This window comes from Archocentrus centrarchus, chromosome 16 (assembly GCF_007364275.1).
Source record: "Archocentrus centrarchus isolate MPI-CPG fArcCen1 chromosome 16, fArcCen1, whole genome shotgun sequence".
NCBI classification, from domain to species: domain Eukaryota; kingdom Metazoa; phylum Chordata; class Actinopteri; order Cichliformes; family Cichlidae; genus Archocentrus; species Archocentrus centrarchus.
Window position 1 is genome coordinate 27,469,078 of NC_044361.1, and position 23,179 is coordinate 27,492,256.

The 23,179-nt window shown below is 40.9% G+C and overlaps 1 protein-coding gene across 1 annotated transcript in view; it reads left to right on the forward strand.

Annotated features, from left to right (window-relative positions):
- LOC115794314 (nectin-2-like) overlaps positions 1 to 21,289 on the forward strand; it is a 90,400-nt gene extending 69,111 nt beyond the window's left edge. Inside the window, exons 7-10 of the mRNA XM_030749743.1 lie at positions 17,444 to 17,576; positions 17,769 to 17,835; positions 17,958 to 18,023; positions 19,692 to 21,289. Coding sequence (XP_030605603.1) covers positions 17,444 to 17,576; positions 17,769 to 17,835; positions 17,958 to 18,023; positions 19,692 to 19,907 — 482 coding nt within the window. The 3' untranslated portion in view covers positions 19,908 to 21,289. The remainder of the gene's footprint in view (positions 1 to 17,443; positions 17,577 to 17,768; positions 17,836 to 17,957; positions 18,024 to 19,691) is intronic.
- The last annotated feature ends 1,890 nt before the right edge of the window (positions 21,290 to 23,179 follow it).

The following is a 23,179-nucleotide window of genomic DNA, read 5'->3' on the forward strand; positions in this document are numbered from 1 at the left end:
TCAGATCAAAATGTACATCCGACTTTCCCCTGCTGTTCCACTGCACTGTGCATACACCCGCACACAGTCAGGTGTGCTCTGAAAGCTAAGCAGAGCAGACAGATTTTTGAGCTAAGTTAAGCCAGGGATTAAGAAGAAATTTACTGCCCATCTAGGTGTGTGTAATGGTATCTATTTTTGACTGCCGTCAGAGAAAAATGCCTGGTTTTCCTCAGAAAAGCGTCAAAACCCCTTGCATCATCCCTGGCTCTCACTCCTTCATTTCACACAGGTGCTTTTGTAATCCACGCACACTCACAGACACTTGGAGAACACGCTGTCTTTTCTCTATTTATGAGCATTTCCTTTGTGAGTGTTTGTGTATATGTTGTTTGCACATGTGCTGTGTGTGTACACGCATGTGACAGTGCTGGGTGTGTACGCGTTCCCCCTCTCTTCTTGCGTGCCTAACTGGCTCTGACACATCTGTGGCTTTTCCAGGCGAATAAGGGCCGGTGCCAAACCGCCAAGAAATCAATGCAACAGACTCTGCTCTCCTCCTTTTCCCTCATCTTCCTCCCTCTTGTTGCTCCCCATTCTGTCCCCCCCCCCCCCCCCCTCCTAATCTCTCTGTCTCTGTCCGTCTCTGTCTTTGCTCTTGTCTTTTTTTTTTCCTCCTCCTTTCTTGCTCCGAGCCCTTATTAAAAATGGAGCGAGTGTGTGCTGCATATTTAAAATGGTCATGGATGGATTTAAACGGCTGATGGTATTTAGTGTCTCCTCAGGGAGCTGCTATGAGCCCTTAAGCTGACTCCTCTGACTGGAGCCTGACTGACTGGTGAGCACACACTAAACCTCTAATAATGACTTGTGTACACACAGTCACCCCTGCACACGCATGCACGCACACATCGGCAGCCTTGCACGCGCCCCCATTATAAGCACACTCTTCTTAAAAGGACGCTGGTCACGTCTGTTCTGTGTGGAATGGATGCATTTCCAGAGTGCATGCAATAGATTGTGTGCGTGCATCTCTGTAGGCTCATCGGTCAATAACTCATTAGTTTGGCTGCTTTGATGTAGCACTGTGTAAATGTTTTTAACGGTATTTGAAGACAGTTAAAAGTTCACGGGCATGTCTAAAGTGTGTGTGTGTGTGTGTGTGTGTGTGTGTGTGTGTGTGTGTGTGTGAGAGAGAGAGAGCGAGAGAGAAAGGGGGTATCTCTGTGTGTGTGTGCACGTGCTTGTTTGTGTGTGTGTCTTGACAGGCAGAGTTGATGTCACACTGAGCCTCTTCAGGTCGAGCGCCAAGTGTATCTGTCATGTTGTCTTTCATGCTAGCTTGAATTTGGGCTCCAATCTGCTCCTAAGTGTCCTTCACTGAAACACTATTGATTACCCCCACACATGCTCAAACAGTAAACATAAAATCTGCTGATGTGAAACACGGATAAACAGACACCCCTACAGAGAAGGGAGGGAAGGCAGGAGCATCTTATCAGGCAGAATTCTGCGACGGAGGAGTTTTATACATGTATGAATATTCAGATAAAAGAGCATTTCCAGTAACTAACCTGTGCCTGCAACCATTCTGAATTTGGAACAATGAGATCAACATCATAGCCTTCTCTACGTTCAGTGCATGGCAGAGGATGAGAATGTAGATTCATTCATTACTGATGCTGCAAGGGTTTTTTTAACGGCGGCTACTTGGTGTAATGTCGTTTGATGTATGTAGAGCCGTTTGGGATCTTTCATCCTTGACATGTGGGGGTTAAAGCGTGTCCATAATGTGAGTATTTTGATCTCTGCTCATGCATTAGAGAGTGCATCAGTTTCGATGTTGGCTGTTGGCACTTGTGCCTTTTTTTTTTTTCTTTCTTTTTTTTTTTTTTTCCTCATACAGAGCATTGACACGTGTGCCTCCCAGCATGCGTGCCTACATTTATTTGTATTTGCATGTTAAAAGATGCAGGGCAGTGAATTATAGTAGTCCTGTTGTGCAACTTACTATTGACTGAGCTCTGAACACTAGACACAGTGATGACCTTTGAGGATTCTCACAGCAGTGGCAGAAATAAAAGGACGTACGCATTTCTGTTTTCCAGCAACAGTTTTTCACTGATTTACACAGAAGCTCAGACTTTCTTGGAAGAGCATGGATGCAGTGAGCGAGTGTGTGTAGGCTTTATGCCAGAATATTTGTTGCGTCCTTTTTACCATGCATAAATCACTAGCACTCAATGCCAAGAAGCCAATCAACCACATTTAAACACTAATGAAACCATTCTTTATTGCAAAATTGAACTGTGAATGTTTTCTTCTCCACCTTCCCATCTCTTCTGTATTCTACTGTTTCTGTGTCCACTGGCTCCCAGTGGCAATGCATAACTGAATGGCAAAGTGGAAAACGTCTTTCTTAATGAGCATTTGAATTCAGGTTCGTCGAGAGCGCAGTTTTTGGGTGTCTCGACAGCTCACATTGTTGTGGTTTCTCTCCAGGGGCATTGGATGAAGAGGAAAGTGAATGAATGTGGAGAGCGCATGGAACCATTATGGCTCTGTGTGTCATTAATCAGTAGCTGATGAGAGGCCGTTTGAGGGAGAGATGGAGCCTATTACTGCTATGGCACTCTCAGGACTGTGCGCGAGGCTCTTTTAGGCTGCCTATTTTGCGGTCAACAATACACCAGGTACAAACACAGTAAACAACACTCGAAAGGAAATCATTATTCCAACAAAAAAAAAAAAACACAACAAATTCTGCAAAGGGATCATTAGTTTTCTATGTTATTGAGCTGAAAAAAGGGGAACATTTGGAACTTTTCTTGTGCCACGCATACTTTTTTTTTTTTTTTCGTTTTTCTCCTCGTTTTCCTTTCCCTCCTACACGTCCTCAGCATCTGCTTCTCCACCCTCCAGATTGAATCTTCTATTCTCTCAGCTCTTTGTGTTCTTTCCTATATGTTCTACACTCTCCTCCCTCCTTCTCCATCTCTGTCTCTTCCTCTGTGTGTGTGTTGTTTCCTTTCTGGTAGTCTTGTGTGAGGAACTTGGTAGGAGGGCGACATGAAGAGCACTCGCTTGTGAGTCAGTGAGAGTTGAGAGAACTGAACGAACAGACTCTCCCAATACTTTAGAGAGAGAGAGAGAAAGGAAGGGAGCAGTAGCCAAGTCCTCAACGTTACATTTCCCTTTGTTATATGTTCCACTTTTACGCAGGGGGCTGCTGAATGGATTGCAGTACGCAGAGGCTATTACGGTGAAGCATCCTGGCTGTAGGGGAGAAATCTAAGAGGATAGTTTGAGAGTTTATGTGTGGCTGAGTGGGGCAGGTAATGAGGTGAGAGTCCCTTCTAGCCAAAGGTTAGCAGTGGTTACGAGGGCAGGTAAACATACCAGCTGCTCCTGACTGCCTGGCCTCAAGGCCGCGGTGACACTGGTAGAGGAGGCGAGAGCAGGGTTTGGGGGGGGGGGGGGGGGGGGGGGGGGGGGGGGGGGGGGGAGAGTAGAGAGCAGAAAAAGCAGGCCAGGAAGATGGATGGGAAGCCTAAAGGCATCGTGAGGCAAAATAGGTGGCTGGATATTCTCAGATTGCAACATTTACTGTAAGTTACAGTATTTTCTCAGGGTTGATGGGTTGCCTTCCAGGAGTCTTTTTCATCGCGGTTGTTTCTTATGTCCATTTCTCTCTGTAAGAAGTAATAATATGTAATACAAGAGGTCAAAATATCCTGATTGCATTCAGATTCAGGAAAAAGCATTCTTGCATGTCACATTTAATCAAAAATGTAGGAAACCCAAAGCTATTTATTTAGGTTTCTTGATTCTATCACTTTCAGAAATATTTAGAATTTTTTTTTTTATTAATATGCTTATTTGCTTCCTTGCTGAAAATTAATCATCGGGATCAAACAGATTTCAAGTGCATGTGCCAAGGATGGCGCTACAGGGACAGGATGTGATATGATGTGCTTAGCTTAGCATAGAAAGGGGGAAATTAACTTGAAGAGTCTTCCTACCAGCAGAACTGAAGCTGGTAGGACAAACATGTTTAAACTGTACCTGTCACTGTAATATTTTATTTTGTTGTTTTTATGCACCTTTATTGCTGGAACCATTTCTCAGAGTCTCATTGTCAGATATTAAACAGAAATGTTGGTCAGAATGTGAAGGGAGTGTTTATTAATTAACAGAAAAATAAATGTAAATGAGCCACAGTCTTCTAGACTCATTTGCATCTGTTGTCCCTGTTTTTTAAGTTACCAATATTATTTTTCTTAAAGGTACAGTAATTTTTTTTTTAAAGTTTGTAATTACTCATAAACTCAGAATTATCCATTAAAATACACAGGAGCAGGTGCCAGTTTGTGGAAGCCACCATGTTACTCTGCCATCTTGAATACAGTGGCTGAGACCATTGCCATTCCGCCTAATGATGTGATATGTATGTTGCTAGAGACCACCCACGCTCTTTCAAACTATATATATATATATATGAACATTTAACATTTGCACATGTATATTATCTCATTGTTTTTCTGCTCCTCTTCTTCATCTGCTTCCTCTGCCGCTGCTCTCTTTCTTCCCTCATTTCCACCTTTTCCTCCTCACCTCAAGCCTCATCTCCTGAGCTGAAGTGAGGGCTCTAACACACAAAATCCTGCATAAATACGCTGATTTATTTCCAATATAGTCTCAGTTACTTTTTGTCAGCAGATTAGTCATGCGGATCTCCCATCTCTGGACAGCTGACAGCCAGCTAAACAACAGCATCAGCTGACATTATTTCAGTTAATGTTAGGTTTGACACTTCCCCTCTGATAAACCGTTTGATTACAGTCTCACATCGTGTGAGAGTTTATTCACTAACCGTCAGAGTCAAACAAATTTAGACACACTTCACTAATGCCGGTTAACAGCGGTGCTTACTGACAGAAAAGTTCATGATATCCTCAACAACTCACCTCAGTATCGCTGTAATCGGACAGGAGTGAGCTTCACTGACTCATCGACTCATATTGGACTCCTTTCACAAAGTGTTACAGCCTCCTCCAGAGTAAATAGACCTGGATACCCAGCATAGGTAAACAGAGGACGGACAGCCTATACACTCACTACAGATGAACAGAGATGACTCAGGGGTAAAAACATAAAATAATGCAAAATATTTAATTGGCACAAGTGTTGATTTTATTCAAATATGTTGAAATATAGTGTTCGCAAACAGTTGTAGAATCACACCAGCCAGCTGCAGGCATTACGGTGTGCAGTCTAAATTGAATGTTTTTGATGCCTCAGCTGACTTAAAGGTGTTTGTCCCACAGCGGCCACTGTAGCTAGGATTGAATTAAGAGTGGTAAGAAAATATGACATCTAGCGGGGAGATTTTACACACTGTACCTTTATAGCGTCTACAGACGTGGGCCTGTTCAACCAACAAATGGATGCACAGGTGCAACACTTAAACACCACCACTGGGTTGCACTCACCCAGTTTATTGTCCAACGATAAAGACTGTTGCCTCAGTTCACATAAACCCACCATTGGTGGGATCTCATTGGCAGATATGTATGTGGATGTATACAAGTGGTTGTTTTAACCTCTTCATCTGTTACCCCTGGTCACTTATTAAAATGGCAAATGCTGCCACACAAATGCAAATCGACTACTATCACTATAGTTTACTACTGAAAAAGCCCTTAACTGTTTCTAAAAGTTTTTTTTTTTTTTTTGCATTTCTTTTTTGTACTGATGAACCACCTAGGACTGTTCATAGTAATTAGTGAGTCTTCAGAGGTGTAATCACATTCTTTTTTTAACCTTCAGACGGAGATGATTTTGTGCTTCCTCCAGTCTTTATGCTAATCACTAACCGGCTCTGCAAGTAACACACAGACTTGACAGTGGTATTGATCTACTCATCTTACTCTCAGCAGGAACGCGAAAACTGATTAAACTGTCCCTTTAAACTGAATGTTAGGGTAGTATTGTGATTATGGTCACTTGTGGTCCTTTTATTATATAAATGTATCTTTTTTTTTTTCTCCTCCTTCTGATGTGATGCAGTATGTAAATGCTGAGATGCAGTCTATTACAGCAGATATCATGATATCCTTATAATTGAATTGCAAAACTTATAATAAAAGTGCAGTGCTAAAACTAATGGTATGTTAAATATCCAACATGTAGAATTTTAATAGGACCACTTTGTTTTTGAGACAGTAGTGTAATGTATCATAATTGCTTTAATGCGTTGGATTTTTGAGAGTGCTAAAATCTAAAAATTATGTGCTCCCATCAATGTAATGGCAAACTGACCTGTGCTTTTAGAGCACTTGTTACTCTTCTGTTAAGTATCTGCTTGCTGTTTCCAGCTCTACCTTTTACCTCCCACCTTTCTGTGTGTGTGTGTGTGTGTGTGTGTGTGTGTGTGTGTGTGTGTGTGTGTGTGTGTGTGTATGAGTATGAGAGCGACAGAGAGAGAGAGAGAGAGAGGGAGCGTGCAGGAGAAACAGTGTGTTTGTAGTACAACATATCATTCATGTTCTGAGTGGACAGCTACATTTGGCTAATGCAGCCCTGCTTTCCCTGCTGGCTGGAGTCGACCACCTCAGTGCCAGCGCAAAGTGGACTGTAAATATTGACAGGGAGACAGCAAGAGGAGAACGGCGACCTTGTCAGGAAGAGAAGCAGGGAACGAGAGGGAGAAGGAATGACTGAGGCACAGAATGAGAGGGAGAGAGAGAAAAGATGGAGATGCCTTCTCCCAAGGCAACCGAGTGTGCTTTGATGCACTGTGGCAGGGAACACACTGTGTCCCTAGAGAGGGAGAGCGGCATCTCACACACACACACACACACCATGCAGAGTTTTCACATTAACCACGACACAGCTTTTCAAAATGTCAGAATGCACAGCCACACTTGGAAGATGCTTACACATACACACAAACACAACATGTACTCTTAGTGTACGCCAGTGAGATGAATGTAATCCTCAGACAGTCTAAATGCACAAGATTGAGCTCTGGAATCACGGTAGATTAGAAATGACCAGCATTACTGATTTGCCCAATCCAAAAACCCCTGGCAACAGCATCACACACACACACACACACACACACACACACACACACACACACACACACACACACACACACACAATTCAGTCGGTGTTTCCTTCCGTCAAATCAGTAAAGTCTGTCCTCCCTGAGCCATTCAACTGGTTGTGTTGTCCGAACAAGCACAATCAATTTGATGTGATTTGTTTTGTGCTGAAATGAATTGTAATGGCATCATGAGTGCAGTGAATAGCAAATGACAGTGATGGTGATTGTGGTAGTGGGTGTAGTAGGTCTTCAACTGCTGGAAAATTCATGTCAGAGGTAGCTGCAACACTCAACACTGTAGCACTTGCATTGATTGTGAATAATTTAAGTATGTGTGCAGGTCTAAGTGGTGTGTGTGTGTTGGTTTAAGGCCTGCAGCTCATGAATGTGCCCTTGTAGCGTAGCCACAAGCTGTACTTTATTCTCCACCTTTGTTGTTTCACCTTTTTTGCCTCATTTTCTCTGCTCCTGTCCCTCCTCCTCATGTCTTAATCTCACTCTATTCTGTAGTGATCTGTGCACCTGATCATTAGGTTACTGTATTACCAAGTGTATACACAGATCAGCCTGAATGAATGCCCCGATAGATGGATAGGGTGTGTGTTTTACCAAGTTACCTCAGAATCTAAAGGGTAGGATTTCACTTTTCTCTTAGTGAGCAATGAGATTACATGCACTGTTCTTTATCTTAATCTCCTTCAGAGGCCATCAATTCATTCCATCCTAATCTCATCTCCAGGCTCTCTGCTCTGACCACGGTAGCCTTGTGTTTTTCTATGCCTGGTGGGGGGACTGTAGCCTGTGTCTCATCTGAGTTCAAAAGGCTCGAATTTCAGCTGATATGGTTTGTCTCATTACGGTGAAACTTTGCATTAAGGGCGAGCTTTTTCCTGAAACTTAAGTTTCCACTGACATCTTAAAAACAACAAAGGAGAACTCACAGGAAAGAGAATACTAAATCAAATGTTTTCTCCTTCAAAGGCATTAATGGTGGTGCGGTGATCAAATGCTAAGACTTTATATAATTAAATAGACATTTTTTCACTTTGCTAAAAAGCATGCTGGTGTGTGACTTGAAATATTTGTGAGCGTAAAAGCGGGGAAGATGATGCACAGTGAAAGTTCACAAGCGGGACGATACCGCAGCATTACTGCCACATGGCCAAGGCTACGTCAAGCTGAGCCAACAGGCAGCCTCAGGCTTTGGATATTTTGGTCAACTGGCCCTTTTTAAAAAGTCAAGCCAACCCATTAGGAGTGAATTTGATCATTAGCTACACTAGGATTGTTTTTCTAGTGACAAATCTTTTAAGCCAAGACCAACCGTATTTGTATCTGAATCTTTTCTTCAGTAGATATGAAGGATTTCAAGGTTGGTTAGTAGGCATTCAGGGAAGCCAAAACTTGTGTAGGTGTGTGTGCGTGTGCGTGTGCCTGTGTTGCACAGATTTGCTGAACAGGTCAGGGAGGGTAATAAAAACAGGCTTATCTCTACTCGTTAGGCACAGGAGATAAGAGATGCAGAGGGAGACGCTGCAGATTTGTGCTGTCGTAATACAGGGCCATACAAGTGAATCCCAAATTGCACCGCCAATGGAGCAGGATGACAGGAAAGAGGGGATGATGGGAGTGAAGGAGTGACGGATTGAAGGAGAGGAGGCACAGATAAATGCAACAAAAGCCCAGCCTGTGTGGGGAAGTGGGGGATAGGCCAGCATGTTAACCTTAATCCCTTCAGGGAGAGGCGTAAACACACAGGAAGAGAGAACAAGGGATTGAGTGGAAAAGAGAGGGATGTGAGATCTTTGTCTTCCTGCTCTCCCCTTCATCCCCTCAGTGTGTGATCAGCCAGTTGCAGGCAGCAGCCGGGAAATCCCTCTGTACTTATCTGAAGCCAGCCTCTTAATCACAGCCCTCATCTCACTTGGCTCTTCCTGCTGCCTCTACCTCTTTCCCTCTTTCCTCTCTTCTCACCTCCACTCACTGTCATACTCCCAAACTGCACTGTTTGGACTCTGTCATCTCCCCTTGACTCATCTCTCACTGAATCCTCTTTGGGTGAATACTGTCTCCACATTTTAGCTTTCCAGACAGTGACTCACTTGCACTAAGTTTTTAAGGAAACCTGATCTGTTTCCTGACACCCCCCCCCCCCCCCCCAAAAAAAAAAAAGTTTTTGAAAAAAACAAAGGTAGAGCTAAAAAAAAAAAATAATAAATCTAGCCACTAGCTGCAGAGCTGCAGCTGGGATTCATCCATGCATCCTAAAGCTCAAGAGATTCTGGTGGTATTTTCAACTTGCTGAAGTAGGTCTGCAGTAATTTCAGACAGCTCCAGCCAACCATCCAGGCACATCTTCTCTTCCGTCACTCCTACACCTCCCCCTCCTACCCTGTGCCCGGTGGGAGAGTGGTGGTCTATGGTTGAGTGGCTGACCAGGCAGGCATGTGTGAGCAATGGAGGGCTCACATATAGGAAAGGGATAGATGTCTATACGAATGGATGGTCCTTGCATTGATCTGCTCACAGGAATGGAGCTGACCTTTAACTGAGTTTGTACAGTGGACCATCATCTCTTCACCAAAACAAGAAAAAAAACACCACATGGTTGGTTGAATGAGCTGTTCTCTGCCTCAGGGCTCCTCTCCACTCAAATGAATTTGATCATATTTTGCGCATGCTGTTTTTTTGTGTGTGTGTGTGTGTGTGTCTAATTTTATGTTTAAATATGTATGTTATGTGATGTTTGTTTGGAAGGAAAAGCAAGGGAGTGAGAGAGCAAAGGGCACGCGGCAGACCAGTGTTTCAGTGTAAATGCATCATGCTGTGTGACAAGAATGCAGCACAGGATGTCAGCTGTTTCTTAAAACAATGCTGTGTGTTGGTACAATTGTGCTTGCATGGGTGTGTGCTCCTCATGTGCCCTATTTGTGTGGGTAAGAGCTCGTCTGGTTGGATGTCCTTGGCGAAGAGCTGGGCAGATTTAAACAAGCCCAGCAGAAGTGTAGTACACACACACACACACACATTCTCGCTGCCTCTGTCTGCAATATTTCATTAGCGCAAGACATGGCTGGTGTCCAGGGCCAACAGAGAGGGCACGCTCTCAGTCAACTCATTCACACACAAGCACCGCACCTCAATCCTTAAAATTGGCCCTTTCCTGCAGCTTTCCCGCCTCCATCTAAGGTTATCTGAAAGGAAGAAACAGCCACTACCTGAAACCTGCTGAGTAAAAATGTCACTGGTTGGATAATGACGCCTGTGCGATAAGGCAAAGCAAAAAAGGGTTGGGGGTGGGGGGAGAGTACTCTTATAGTGACTAGAAAAAAATCCCACTAGCCAAAAATATGGAGAGAGGTGTGGCAATAAACAGATACGGCAGTGGAATGAGGAAAGACTAACACAAAACACTGGAAAGATGAGACAGGTTTTGGGTTTGGAATCAAAGTGGCTTGTGGTAAATCTGAGCTTTGGCGTTATAGAGACACAGCACTACCATGTGGCAGTTGGAATGCACTGCATCAAGGTGATTTTATGTGATTAGTTGAAATGTGTCTCCTGCAAAGATGTCAGTTGCAGCAGCTGAACCGTAGTGAGACCTGAATGCCTGCCAGTATGCCCCATCCAGACCGTCTGTGTTGCTTGAGATTTTATCAAGGCTCCCTCATCTTTTTATTCTTCTGCACAAATCATCTCTCCTTTCCCATTAAATTAAAATATTCCCCCTGACTTTGAAAGTGTCACAATAAAATGTTCTTTCTCCTCTGTTCAGCCCTTGTAAAAAAAAAAAATTGAACTAATTATTTAGCATTGTTAATTTTAAAGTGGTGTAAAATCTGTGTTATATGGCTGAGCTAAAGTGAAAGTATGTTTTACAAGCTTTGGACACTTCTGAGATTCAGACTTTTGCATGAATAATTATTTTTAATTTTCTGCAGCATGGCCTAAATTGTCTCTCCAGCATAGTGGCTCATTGTTCTCTTTTCCTTTTTACAGAAGTGCTGGAAACACTTAATCTTTTTGTGAATTTGAGCGATAAATACAACATTGAAATATTTTTTTTTTCCAGTGTACTTAAGGTACAGGGAAGGATGGACTTCTTATTGCTTGCAGGGAATGAAACCCATTTCCCTCTTCATGTGTGAGTGCCATGGCAGTTTGCGTCTCTCCGGAAAGAGGGAAAACTACTTTAGATGCATTGAGGGCACCACGTGTTGGTTTTGCTCCCAAGATGTGAGGAGTATGAGTTTTGCTCCAGAAGTAATTACAAACAATAGAAAACTTTGTACCCAACAGAATAAATCCAAACAACATAATTAACCAATTTTATTTATTATTTCTGGAGAACCCTTTTGTTTCATCTTTAAAGGGCTGCTACACTTATTGATTGCTGTGCTTTTGATACTGCAGGCTCAGCTCTCATATTTAATTTTACACAGTGATGTATGTTATTTATTTAAAAAGACATCACCAAAGCGTGACTGCAAACTGTGTTGATAGTACACTGATTATTTTTTTTTTAAATAAATTACAGCCTTTATTAAGTCCTCACCACAATTAAAGAGTATTAAGAGAGAGGAAGCCAGAAGAGCATGCAGGGTCAGTGGTTTAAAATGATGTGCTCAGCTGTGTAATGAATAACTGGACGAGACGTGATTATTAGGTCACATTTGTACGTGCGAAAGAATGGGAATTATTTTAGGAGATATTCAAAGTAGACTATTGTTAGAAGTGAATCGTAATTAGAGGGCTAACAACGTTCAATCATGACCCTTCCAATTATTAAGACCAGAGTTTGTTCTCATCAAATGAGCTTCAGATCCTCTTTGCCCTTTACCACCTCCTCATTAGCATAATCCCCTGGGAATGCGAGGGATAATGAGCTGGGCCGCACCTTCAGTAAACACACGCTGTGTGCGCGCATTTCGTGGTTCATACTCAGTGTGGTCATGGTTCATTAGTGGAACCACTGCATAACTCCACTGGTTCGACTTAATCAACCATGTGACTTGACACACTAATCAAGACCCTGTCTGTACTTTACAGTGTTACACCTAGACACACACACAAACACACACACACACCACTAAACTCTTCTTCACTGATGAGTCTCTCTGTCTCGCTCTCTTTTTTTTTTAAATTATGAAGCCACTCTTAGTGATGGGGTTGACAATGTGGAATAACTTCATTTATCTTACTTACAGCCTTGTAGTACATGAGTTTTAATTAATGTTAATGTTGTTAAGCTAGTTGTTCCCAAACTGAGAGGAGGGACTCCTTGAAAAGAATTAGGTGGAGAAATGAAGGGGAAAAAAAAACAAAAAAAAAAAACGGCGCAGATCTGTTTTACAAAAATATGTCTCCTGGATTTTTTTTTTAAAGCTTATTTATTTTGTCAGGGACCATGAAGAAAAACATTAATCTCATAGGAGAAGGGATGCATTGTACCAGATTTAGCTACCAGCTAATTTCCATCTGCAGTCTCTAGGCAGGTAGACACGATGCTAAATCTGAAATACAAATCATATCCGAGGTACTGGATACAAATAGCAAGATATGATGAAGCATCCATACACAGCTCAGCAACCCCCTGGCCCTACTTCCATTCCATAAACACACATCATAAAACACTCACACACATATTCAATGCCCAGACTAACCCATTGGTGTACCTGCATATTATAATAATCAGGCTGATATAGAGATTGGAGAAGGAAAAAAAAAAAAAAGCTGTATGTGATCAGTGGTGACTTCTTGACATTTGTTCTCAGACTTGAATAAATTACAGGTTCATTGCCTTTACTATTCCCACAGCTCTTAGCTGCTTCCCATAGCTGATGCCTTCTTCAGACTAACTCTCACATCTATTTATTGGCTCGGAGCCGCTGCGAGACAAGAAACAAGGACTCCAGGAGGTTACTGACCTCAGTAAGAGAAATACTGCAGCACTAGTATACAGGCAACTGTTTGTTTTTCCCCCCACCCCAACCCCCCACCCCCGTGTGGTTTAAAACAAAAGAGATAAACAAGTTCTCCAATCTAAAAAGCCACTTAAGCTGTGTGGCCTTACAACCTGTAAGAGCACACCTGAGGTAGGAGATAGGCTTCTTAAATTATTCCAGAAGCCTAAATAGCAGTTTTATGACAGCAAAGGTTTGGTTAAGTTTAGGCCTTCCTTCTTTATTCCCATCATGATTACTGGTCCTGCTTCAGAACTTTCTTACTTTAACACAAACACATGCTGTGTTGGGACAATTCATAACATTTTTAATAATAAAACTCAATTTGGGGTCATAATCCTGCCAAAAAAAAAAAAAATCTATGGTGTCTTTGTTGTTGTTGCGATGGCAGTCTCAAAATAAAATGAGCGCCACAGGTGTCGGTAGGTTGATTTTTTTTTTTTTTTTTTTTTTGTTACCGTTTGAGCGAGCGAAGCCACAGTGCCCTCCAAAAGTGCGGGAACAGCAAGCCCAATTAATTTGTTTTTCGCTGCGCACTGAAATGTGAGCATAAGATCAAAAGAAGCATGTGAGACGAGAGATCAGAGTTTCAGCTTTTATTCTCTCGTATTTACATGTAGAAATATTAAACAGCACATTTTTCATCAAACCACCCAGTTTTTTTCAAGTGAGCTCAAGTTGTGGAGCAGAATGTTTTCATCTAAAGTCAAAAATACTTAATATTTGGTTTCATATCCCTTGCTTTCAATAATTGCATCAAACCTACGACCCACAAACTTCATCAGATTTCTTCTTTCTTCACTGGTTACACCTTTCCAGGCTTTACTACAGGAACTTTTAGTTGTATGTTTTGCAGGGTTTCTGCTCTTCACGGGGTGAAATTTACATTCAGTTGGTTTAAGATCTGGTGATTGACGGGGCCAGTCCCCCCCAATGAAGTCCTTTGTTGAGATGACAGTGTGTTTTGGATCAGTGTCCTACTGCATAATGAAGTTCCTCAGTTTGGATGCATTTCTCTGTTAATTGGCAGACAAGAATGATTGTATAGACTGCTGCATTAATTCTGTTACTGCTCTCATTAATAAAGATGATTGAGCCTCTTCTCGAAGCAGCCATGCGTGCCCAAACCATGGTACAACCTCCACCATGCTTCACAGATGAGCTTGTATGTTTAGGATCATGAAAAGATCCCATACTTTCTCCACACTCACCAGTCCATAAAATTTTGTTTCAGAATTATTGTGGCTCATTTCTCCATTTTTTTTTTTTTTTTTTTTGCAAATTCCAGTCTGGCTTTCCGATTTTTAGCCATACTTTGCATCTTGCAAGTATGGCTTCTGTATTACTGTTTTCTAAGTCTCCTTCACACAGTAGACTGATATTTGCACCCCTGCTCTTTGGAGGTTGTTCACAATGTTTACAACTGTTTTGTTTGGGGGTTTTCTTTACTGCTTTCCTGTCATCTGTTGCTGTTGTTTTTCTTGAATGACTGGTTAGGTATCTGTTGGTCAGGACACCAGTGATTACTGCCAATATTTTTGAAATACCTCTAATGCAGGGATCCTCAAATCCAGGTCTTGAGGTCCGGTGTCCTGCAGGTTTTAGATGTGTCTCAGCTTCGACACACCTGAGTCAAATATAGAAGCTGGAGAACTTGACTGCATACTGAGGAGGTAATTCAGCCTTTTGATTCAGGTGTGTTGGATCAGGGACACATCTAAAACTGGCAGGACACCGGACCTCGAGGCCTGGATTTGAGGATCCCTGCTCTAATGGATTTCCCCTTTTTTTCTTAGCTCCAGAATGACCAAATTCATTGGCCTTGCCATTCCGTTACTTTTGGAGGGCATTGTAGCCATTTCTGCTATTTCTAGGTTAAGCTAACAAGTTGCTTTCTGTGTCTTTATATTAATTTCACAATCATAGAGTCTTAATCTAACGTAAAGCCAGAGATTTACTCTTTCCTTTTCTCTTTTAAAATGCTTGCTGTTTTTACCTGTTTTGTTCTGTTTACAAGTTATTTAAAGGGATAGTTATTCCGCATATCAAACTCATTTATATTACTTTGGACAGTTTTGATGATATCGGTTGTAAAAATGTCCGCCTTCCTATGAATATAATGGAAATAAATGGCACTTACCTTGCAGTACTCAAAGCAGCAATAAAAACACACACACACACTTGAAAAACTTGGCTGCTTTGTCTCTCTTCAGAAATCATGACCCGGTGCAGTCATGATTTGTGTGCAGTTTCATACAGGAACTATTTTTACTGTATTAAACAGCATCCTTAACCTTATCACTATGCAGAAGAAAACACCCATCTAGTCATGAGGAGAGGTTTTTGTTCATCCCAGCGTGACAGGATGTAAACACTGATGGCGTCTCTTCTCAGCTGGGCCCTAATGTTAGATGGTGGGGGAAATAATTATTTGATCCCCTGCTGAATTTCTAAGTTTACTCACTTGCAAACAAATGAGCTGTCTCTAATTTTTATAGTAGTTTCATTTTAATGGAGAGAGACAGAATATCAACCAAAAATGCAGAAAAAAAACACATTACATAAAAGTTCTAAATTGAGTGTCATTGAGTATTTGTATTTGAAGTATTTGATCCCCTACAACACAGACAGACTTCTGGCCCCCACACACTTTATTGATTACAATCAATAAATCAGTCAGTTACAGATACTGCTGATCTGAACTTGTTATGTGTAGAAAATACAGAATCAATTTCTTACATTGCAACCTCTCCACCAGCATGGACAAGACCAAAGATCTGTCCAAGGATGTCCGGGACAAGATTGTAGACTTGCGTGAGGCTTGAATGGGCTACAAGACCATCAGCAAGAAGCTTGGTGAGAAGGTGACAACTGTTGGTGTGATTATTTGGAAATGGAAAAATTATAAAAAGACCATCAGTTATCCTCGGTCTGGAGCTCAATGCAAGACCTTGCCTCATGGGGTGAAGGTGATTACAAGAAAGCCGGTGGATCAGCCCAAAACTACACGGGAGGAGCTTGTTATTGTTTTGAGGGCAGTTGGGACCACAGTCACCAAGAACACCAATGCTAACATGCTACACCGTAATGGATTGAAATCTTCTGCTCAATAAGGCACATGTACAGGCCTGTTGTACGTATGCCAGTTAACATCTAAATGACTCAGAAGACTTGGGAGAAAGTGCTGTGGTCAGATGAAACCATCATCAAGCGCTTTGATGTCAACTCAACCAGCCATGTTTGGAGGAAGAGAAATGCTGAGTATGAGGGTGAACACTATCTCCATAGTCAAGCATAGAGGTGGAAACATTATGCGTTGGGGCTGTTTTTGGCCAAGGGCATGGGATGACTTTGCCACATTAAGGGCCAATGGACGGGGCCATGTATCATTAAAATCTTGGACGAGAACCTCCTTCACTCAGCCATAACGCTGAAGATGGGTCTTCCAGCATGACAATGAGCCAAAACATACTGCCGAAGTAACAAAGGAATGGCTAAAGAAGAAGCGCATTAAGGTCATAGAGTGTCCTAGCCAATCTCCAGACCTCAGTCCTATAGAATATTTGTGGAGCGAGCTGATGCTTTGAGCTGCCAAGCAGCAGCCAAGAAACCTAAAGGATTTAGAGAGTTTCTGTAAAGAGGAGTGGGCCAAAAATCCCTCTGAGATGTGTACAAACCTGGAGACCAACTATAAGAAATGCCTTACCCGCTGTGCTTCCCAAAAAGGGTTTCCTCACCAAGTACTAAGTCATGTTTTGCTTGGGGACCAAAATAATTATTTCACTCAATGACAAGCAAATCAATTTATAACTTTTATGTAATATGTTTTTTTCTGCATTTTTGGTTGATATTCCTTCTCTCTCCATTAAAATGAAACTACCATAAAAATGAGTGTGTTCATTTCCTTTGTAAGTGAGCAAACGTAGAAATTCAGCAGGGGAGCAAATAATTATTTCCTCGACTGTGGCTGCACACTTCTTTTGGTTGGTGGAAATTTAGAAAATAGTTCCTGCATGAAAAGGCCCATGAAAAAACACTAAGTAACTGGGATTGATTTCCAGAAAATGTGCTGCAAAATTTCTCTTTGAGTAATATGTGCACCTCAAGGCAAAGTGGTTTTATTATTTTCAAGAGTAGAAATACATTTCTAAACACACAACTGGTCAACTTGCCAAAATAATAAATAGCTAGATAGATAAATATCACTACAGGCCAGATAAAAGATGCATAAATTTGAATTTAGGTGGACGTTCTCAGTCTCTGGTGTAATGATTAGCAGGCGCAGTGTTCAATCCAGATTTATTGTATATAATATTGAAAGAAAGAGGGACTTCACTCTATCTCTGGGCTTGTCTAATGGTATTTTAATCTTTCTCTTTAATCTTTCCAGTGAATCCTCTTCCAATGAAGGGGCCCACTACAGGGTCCATCATTGGAGCCATCATAGGGGTCATTATACTCATAGCTATCATTGGAACTGTCATCGCCCTGTGCCGCAAACGCGCTGACAGAATGCACGGAGAGTAAGTATCTCTGTGAGTGACTGAGTGTGGATGAGTAAATTTTACTTCAGTTCAGTGTTGTTGTTGTTGTTTTCAGTGAGTGTTTGCTCTTTTTGTTATTTGCAAATTGGTCCATTAAACGAAATGCCATGCAGCATGTCTCATACTTTTGTGAGTCATTAAATGTGACAACAGTGTATTTTTGCCGTTTAGTGGTCCACCAAAGTACAAGCCCCCTCCTCCAAAGAAGGCAAATAAAACCACCAATTCTGCTCACATGGTGAGTCACTAATTAACAACTGCTTGTAAGGACAGCAATATCACTATCCTGACGATTGTTAGGTCACTCAGCGAACAGTTTTGTTCTCTTGCCATTTAATGATTGTTCAATTGTGTTGACAGCTGCTGAATTCAAGCCATACCCCAGTGATCCACGACGACTACTACTCTACTCCAGAGCCAGTCACGGTAAGGACGTATGCTGCATACAGATGTGAGGATGGCACTTAAATGCATATTTTTTGGAGAATACACACAGATAATTATAGAGAAGTGTGAGCATTTTTTTTTTAATCAAATGTTCAGTTAATGAGCTACATAAAGCCCAGTCTGATGTCCGGAGCAGTAAAAAGAACAAATACAATTTCTAAAACCACAAATGCAGTAAACCCGCTGCATTTGAAAAGTAGATGATATGAGTGGCCTGAGATGTCCCAAGAAAACTATGTGCAGTGTATTTGGTGTACTTATTCACTGCATGTGCATTTTTTTTTACATTAAACAGTGGATATGCAAAAGCTCAAAACTGTTGCATATACCGTGTTTGGGAATTAAACAATAGTATTGTACTTTGTACCACTTTTCAAAATTTAGAAATACTTTAGATACATTTTCACTCCTGTTTAGTAAAACTTTAATCACTATTCCAGGAATAACATCACATTTTAGTGAAAGATGATTAATATGATTAGCCCCTCTACCAAAGCCATTGGAACAGAGTGCTGTTAATTTTACAATCCCCAAACACCATTAGATGAGAGCATGGATAGCAGCAGACTGAATATAACTGAGTACATCAAGTACCATACTACGGTTTAATGTACATGTACTTTATTTAAACACAATATTTTGATGTTGTGCTGCTTTCTGTACTATTTATTTTTAAGCTTTACTTATTTATAATTTGGAGATTTAATTGCATTATTATAGCTCAGGCTTCCAAGCAATGTTTAAGTGATTCAAAACATCAACAGCTACAACATAAAGGTGATATAAATATTAATAAATCAATAATATCATGTAAATCATTCTGAAAGATGTTACTCCAAAAAATGGGTGCATTTATTTTAGGTACTTTAAATATATTTTGTTTATACAAACTCTTCACTATTAAAATATGTGACTCTTAATACTACTATTAAGTCTAAATAATTTTTTCTGCTTTGCAAAACAATTATCCAGCGCAAGATTAGATTTAAATTCTTGTGCAGCTCCCCATAATTAATCTGTAACAGGTCACAGGGCTGCACACGAACAGCCAATTTTCTTCATTGATTTTATTTCTGTTTAAATATTCTGATTTCCTGGGCTAGCACCGCTGCTCCATTCTTGATCTCAGCTGGGCCACCCCATTTAAAAAATAGTAATCAAAATAATAATTGAAACACCCCCTGATACGTGTGATAAGCTGTCTTGCATTTGGCCTCCAGTTATTAATGAGTTATTAAAGACTAAAGGTGACCACATATTGGTGTGTTGGTGTAAAGCACTTCGCAGTGCTGGTTTTAATGGGTGCCATATTAAGCTTTGTAATTATTGTTGTTGTCGTTGACAGTCATTATTCCGTTTAACAATTAAACTGTTTAAAATGAAAGTTAATGGTTAATAAAATACAATCTTCTGAGTGAAAGAGCTTCTTTATTAATGATACTACCTGAGTCCAAATGAAGTCATCTAACTTAACCTTTGGATGTGGACATAAACCCACTGCATCATTTCTGTTTCATCTTGTTTAGAAGGTGGTGATAGAAACCTCCTCCTCCTCTCTCACAATAACAAAGACATATGTAGTATCCCTTTAATTCCTAATTGAGATTTTAGCTGTATAACATGCTTACGATTGCTTGTTGTTGGCAGGACCTGGATGCCTACCAAGAAGAGAATGTTGATTTTAATGGTGGCAGAGAGAATGAAGTGCATTACATGTCTGCTGCCCCCTCTCGCTGGGATGATCCAGAGAATAATGAGGTCCCTCCTCCTTACATGCAAATAAACAGTGACCACCAGGACCATCACCCCGTCCCCAATATTGGCCGCGGTGAAAGCTTTGTGTCGTCCGCCATGTTTGTGTGAGGGCCAATAAAAGTCACAGAAAGACACTAATGTATGTAAATATGAGAGTGCGCGACCGATTGAATGAATGAATAAATGCTTATTTCTATTAAAGTATAAGATGCATGAATTTAGCTCTGTCAGAGAGTAATCTGGTGGGGATGTGAACATTTGATGCTTAGTTATGAATTTTCAGGTTACAGGTAGTCTTTATTATGAAGCAATCACGTCCAGCCTTGTGTTGCTGGTTGTAAACGTCCATCAACTTGAGCCAGCAAGACCCAAAATATTGTTAGTGTGCACAACTGTAGCGCACAGCTGCAAGAATGTATTGAGATTTTTTTTTTTTTTTTCTTTATCCTTAAACTTTCGATAAAGCGAACACTGTTGTTGTTTTCATATTTAGCTTATAAATACTGTTGGGTGGCGAGAGCACGGAACAGATGTTGACACTGAATCTGCTTACATTGCTGTCATACATATTTTACTGCTATGGCTTGGTTAAAAGAAGCACAGTATGTGGGATTTTCGTGATACCTCTTAGTCTTATGTCTCATGTTGTTGGCTTCAGTCCCACTAAAACAGGCACCCTGAGGAGAAGCAATTAGCAGCAGTTAATCAGGCGTTGCTGAGAAGAGACCCACAGACCGTGACGACATTAGGTTTTAAACTGCAGTCAGTGGGGTTAACTGCTGGTGCAACACTTTGTTTTAATGTTTGTGTTTGATTTAAATGTTTTCTTTTTGTCCTCTTATGGCTTTTATTTTGTTGCTTCTGGCATTAGCCTTTCTTTTGTAAGTTTCATGTTTTCCTTTTTTTTTTTAACTTGCATCCATCTCTCCATATTTAAAGCCATAGTTTTTCTGAGCTCGGTTTCGCTCAGTGCAGGACTGCAACTTGATGGATATCTTTTACTTAAAAAAAGGCACAAAAAAAATTTTTGTACCAAATTTTTTTTTTTTGTATTATTCATAGCACAATAATAAAAACTAGCATGCTGTGTTAGATGAGGGCAAATCTGGATTATGTCTATGAAATCTGAAGCAGTTCATCTCTCTAGCAGAGGATTAAATTCTTCTTTGTGGAGTTCAAATTGAGGTTGGCACAAAGCCTGCTTGTATACTCATATCTCCATCCATTATCAGGGTCAAGGGTTAAACAGGTCAGTAGTGTTTAGTCAGAATATTTTTCCTCCATCCTGAAACTGAAGATGTCTTTTTGTGTTGGTGCCAACCGAGGGTTTATTTTATTTAAGTGACTTCTTTGAAAAGTGATCTACTTCCAGAAATAATATGGGATTGAATCTATTTGTTCTTTGTGTGTTGTGTTATCATGTTCATTGTGACTGTTGTTCATTTAATAAACATGTAAACTGTGATCTTATTAAAAAAATGTAAATCTGACTTTGTGATGTTGGTATTCATTGCAGCAATTTATGAAACTGTGCTCAGTTGTTATTCCTTCATTTCACCAGATGGGAGCAGTGTGGACTGAGAATGCCTGAGTGGTTAGCACAACAGAAACAGTCTTGATTAGCACCTGCTAATGTGTAATACACATGATACAGATACTGTATTGGGATTTTTTATTTTATTTTATTTTTTTTTAAGTTATGATTTAATACTCTCACTTTGTAGCACTTAAGAGTGAATGATACGGGAACGTGGAGCAAACTGGTGCTGCAGCAGATTTTCATGTGAGGACTGCAGCAAGCTTTAGCACACCTGATACAGTGGTAGGCACACTCTGTGCTTTCCCTCCTCTTGTCTGACTCATCTCTTTCTATCTTCAGCTTTACTCCCTCCAATCCCCTCTTCAAAGTCTACGAGCACAAGAAGAGTATCATTTTTAGATAAGCATGATTCATTTGCAGCACTGTGACTACACCAAGGGGCCCAAATGTGCATTCTTACAGATCCAAACTGTAAGGATTACATGCATCACTTTCGTGCACCATTGACTCATGTATAAACCATTTGCCTCTTGCAGCTTATCAGTATTAATTGGCACGGTGCACAGCAGTGTCCTGACTGAGCTGGGTCTGCTGCAGATTAGCCTGTGGTACTGCAGACGAAGGTGAGGCTTGACTAGCAGCTCACCATGACTTTGCAATCTGTTCCCTGCCTGAAATTCTGATCACATAGGTACATGGGGATTCTAAGAAGTACTGAATGTATAATGGGATTATTGCTGACATAATGCATTCTGTTAGGGAAGGCTATTCAAAACTTAACACCAAGGTCAGCTTGAAAGCTCAAGTGGTACCTTGGATTTTGTTATTGTGCATGTATAAAAACAGTAAAAATTATGGGAATTATGGGAACATGATTCCATTCGTTCTTATTTTACCTGAGATGCAGTACTCTATGGTGATTTTGCAGTCTGCATTACGGTACCTTCTTTATAAACATCTGGATCGATAGATATGATGGAAATTGATGAGTTGGTAGTCCTTTGTAATGGCTTTGTATGTATTGATTAAACAAGTTAGACTCTGCATTCCCACCATACTATCAGTTTTGCACACAATATGGAATTGAACAAGTTATGTCAGGATTTAATGAGCAAGTTCAAAGTATTTTTGAAGCTAATGGAGTAAAGTTTACCAGACTAAGCAAAGTTTGGAAGTTATACAGTTTTCTGTTTTTTTTGTTTTTTTTTTAACTAGCAGCAATCTGTGCAGTCACAGCGCTATAAGATAACTAGACTTTGTGAACTGGTATCCAGGTAATGGGTGAAAGAGAAGGCAGAGAATAAACCTCTCATGCCTTTGGTGCTGCTAAGCTGGTTAAAAATAGAGGCAGAAGAGAGGGATTGAGAGAATCGGGGTGGACAGAAAAGATTGGGGGGGGAGGGAGAGACTGCTAATTTGACTCCCAGTAATGTAGGTAAGCAGGGAATTAGTGGGTGACCTTGGCTGCAAGTAAAACAAATGTGTGGCAAGATGTTAAAGGCTCAGAAAGAAACACACTTCACGCAACTACAGTGATCCTGAGTGCTCTTTGTAAGCCACCAGCTCCCTGAGCCGATGGACAAACACTGCCTGGGCTCATCATGTGCATGACAATGATGAGCATGTTTGGCTGTATGCTGATGGCTTGGTTGGTGAGTAAAGACACATTTATAAATACAGGCCTGACAGGGATTACTCCCAGAACATTTTGAAGGACCTTGAGTATCTATTTTAAGAGTGCAGATTAAAGCTAGCAGTAACATTTAAGCAGCAGATTGAAAGGAAAGTAAAGACATTTGGTTTAGTGCTGCTGTGGTTCTTAGATCTGAACCTTGCAGCA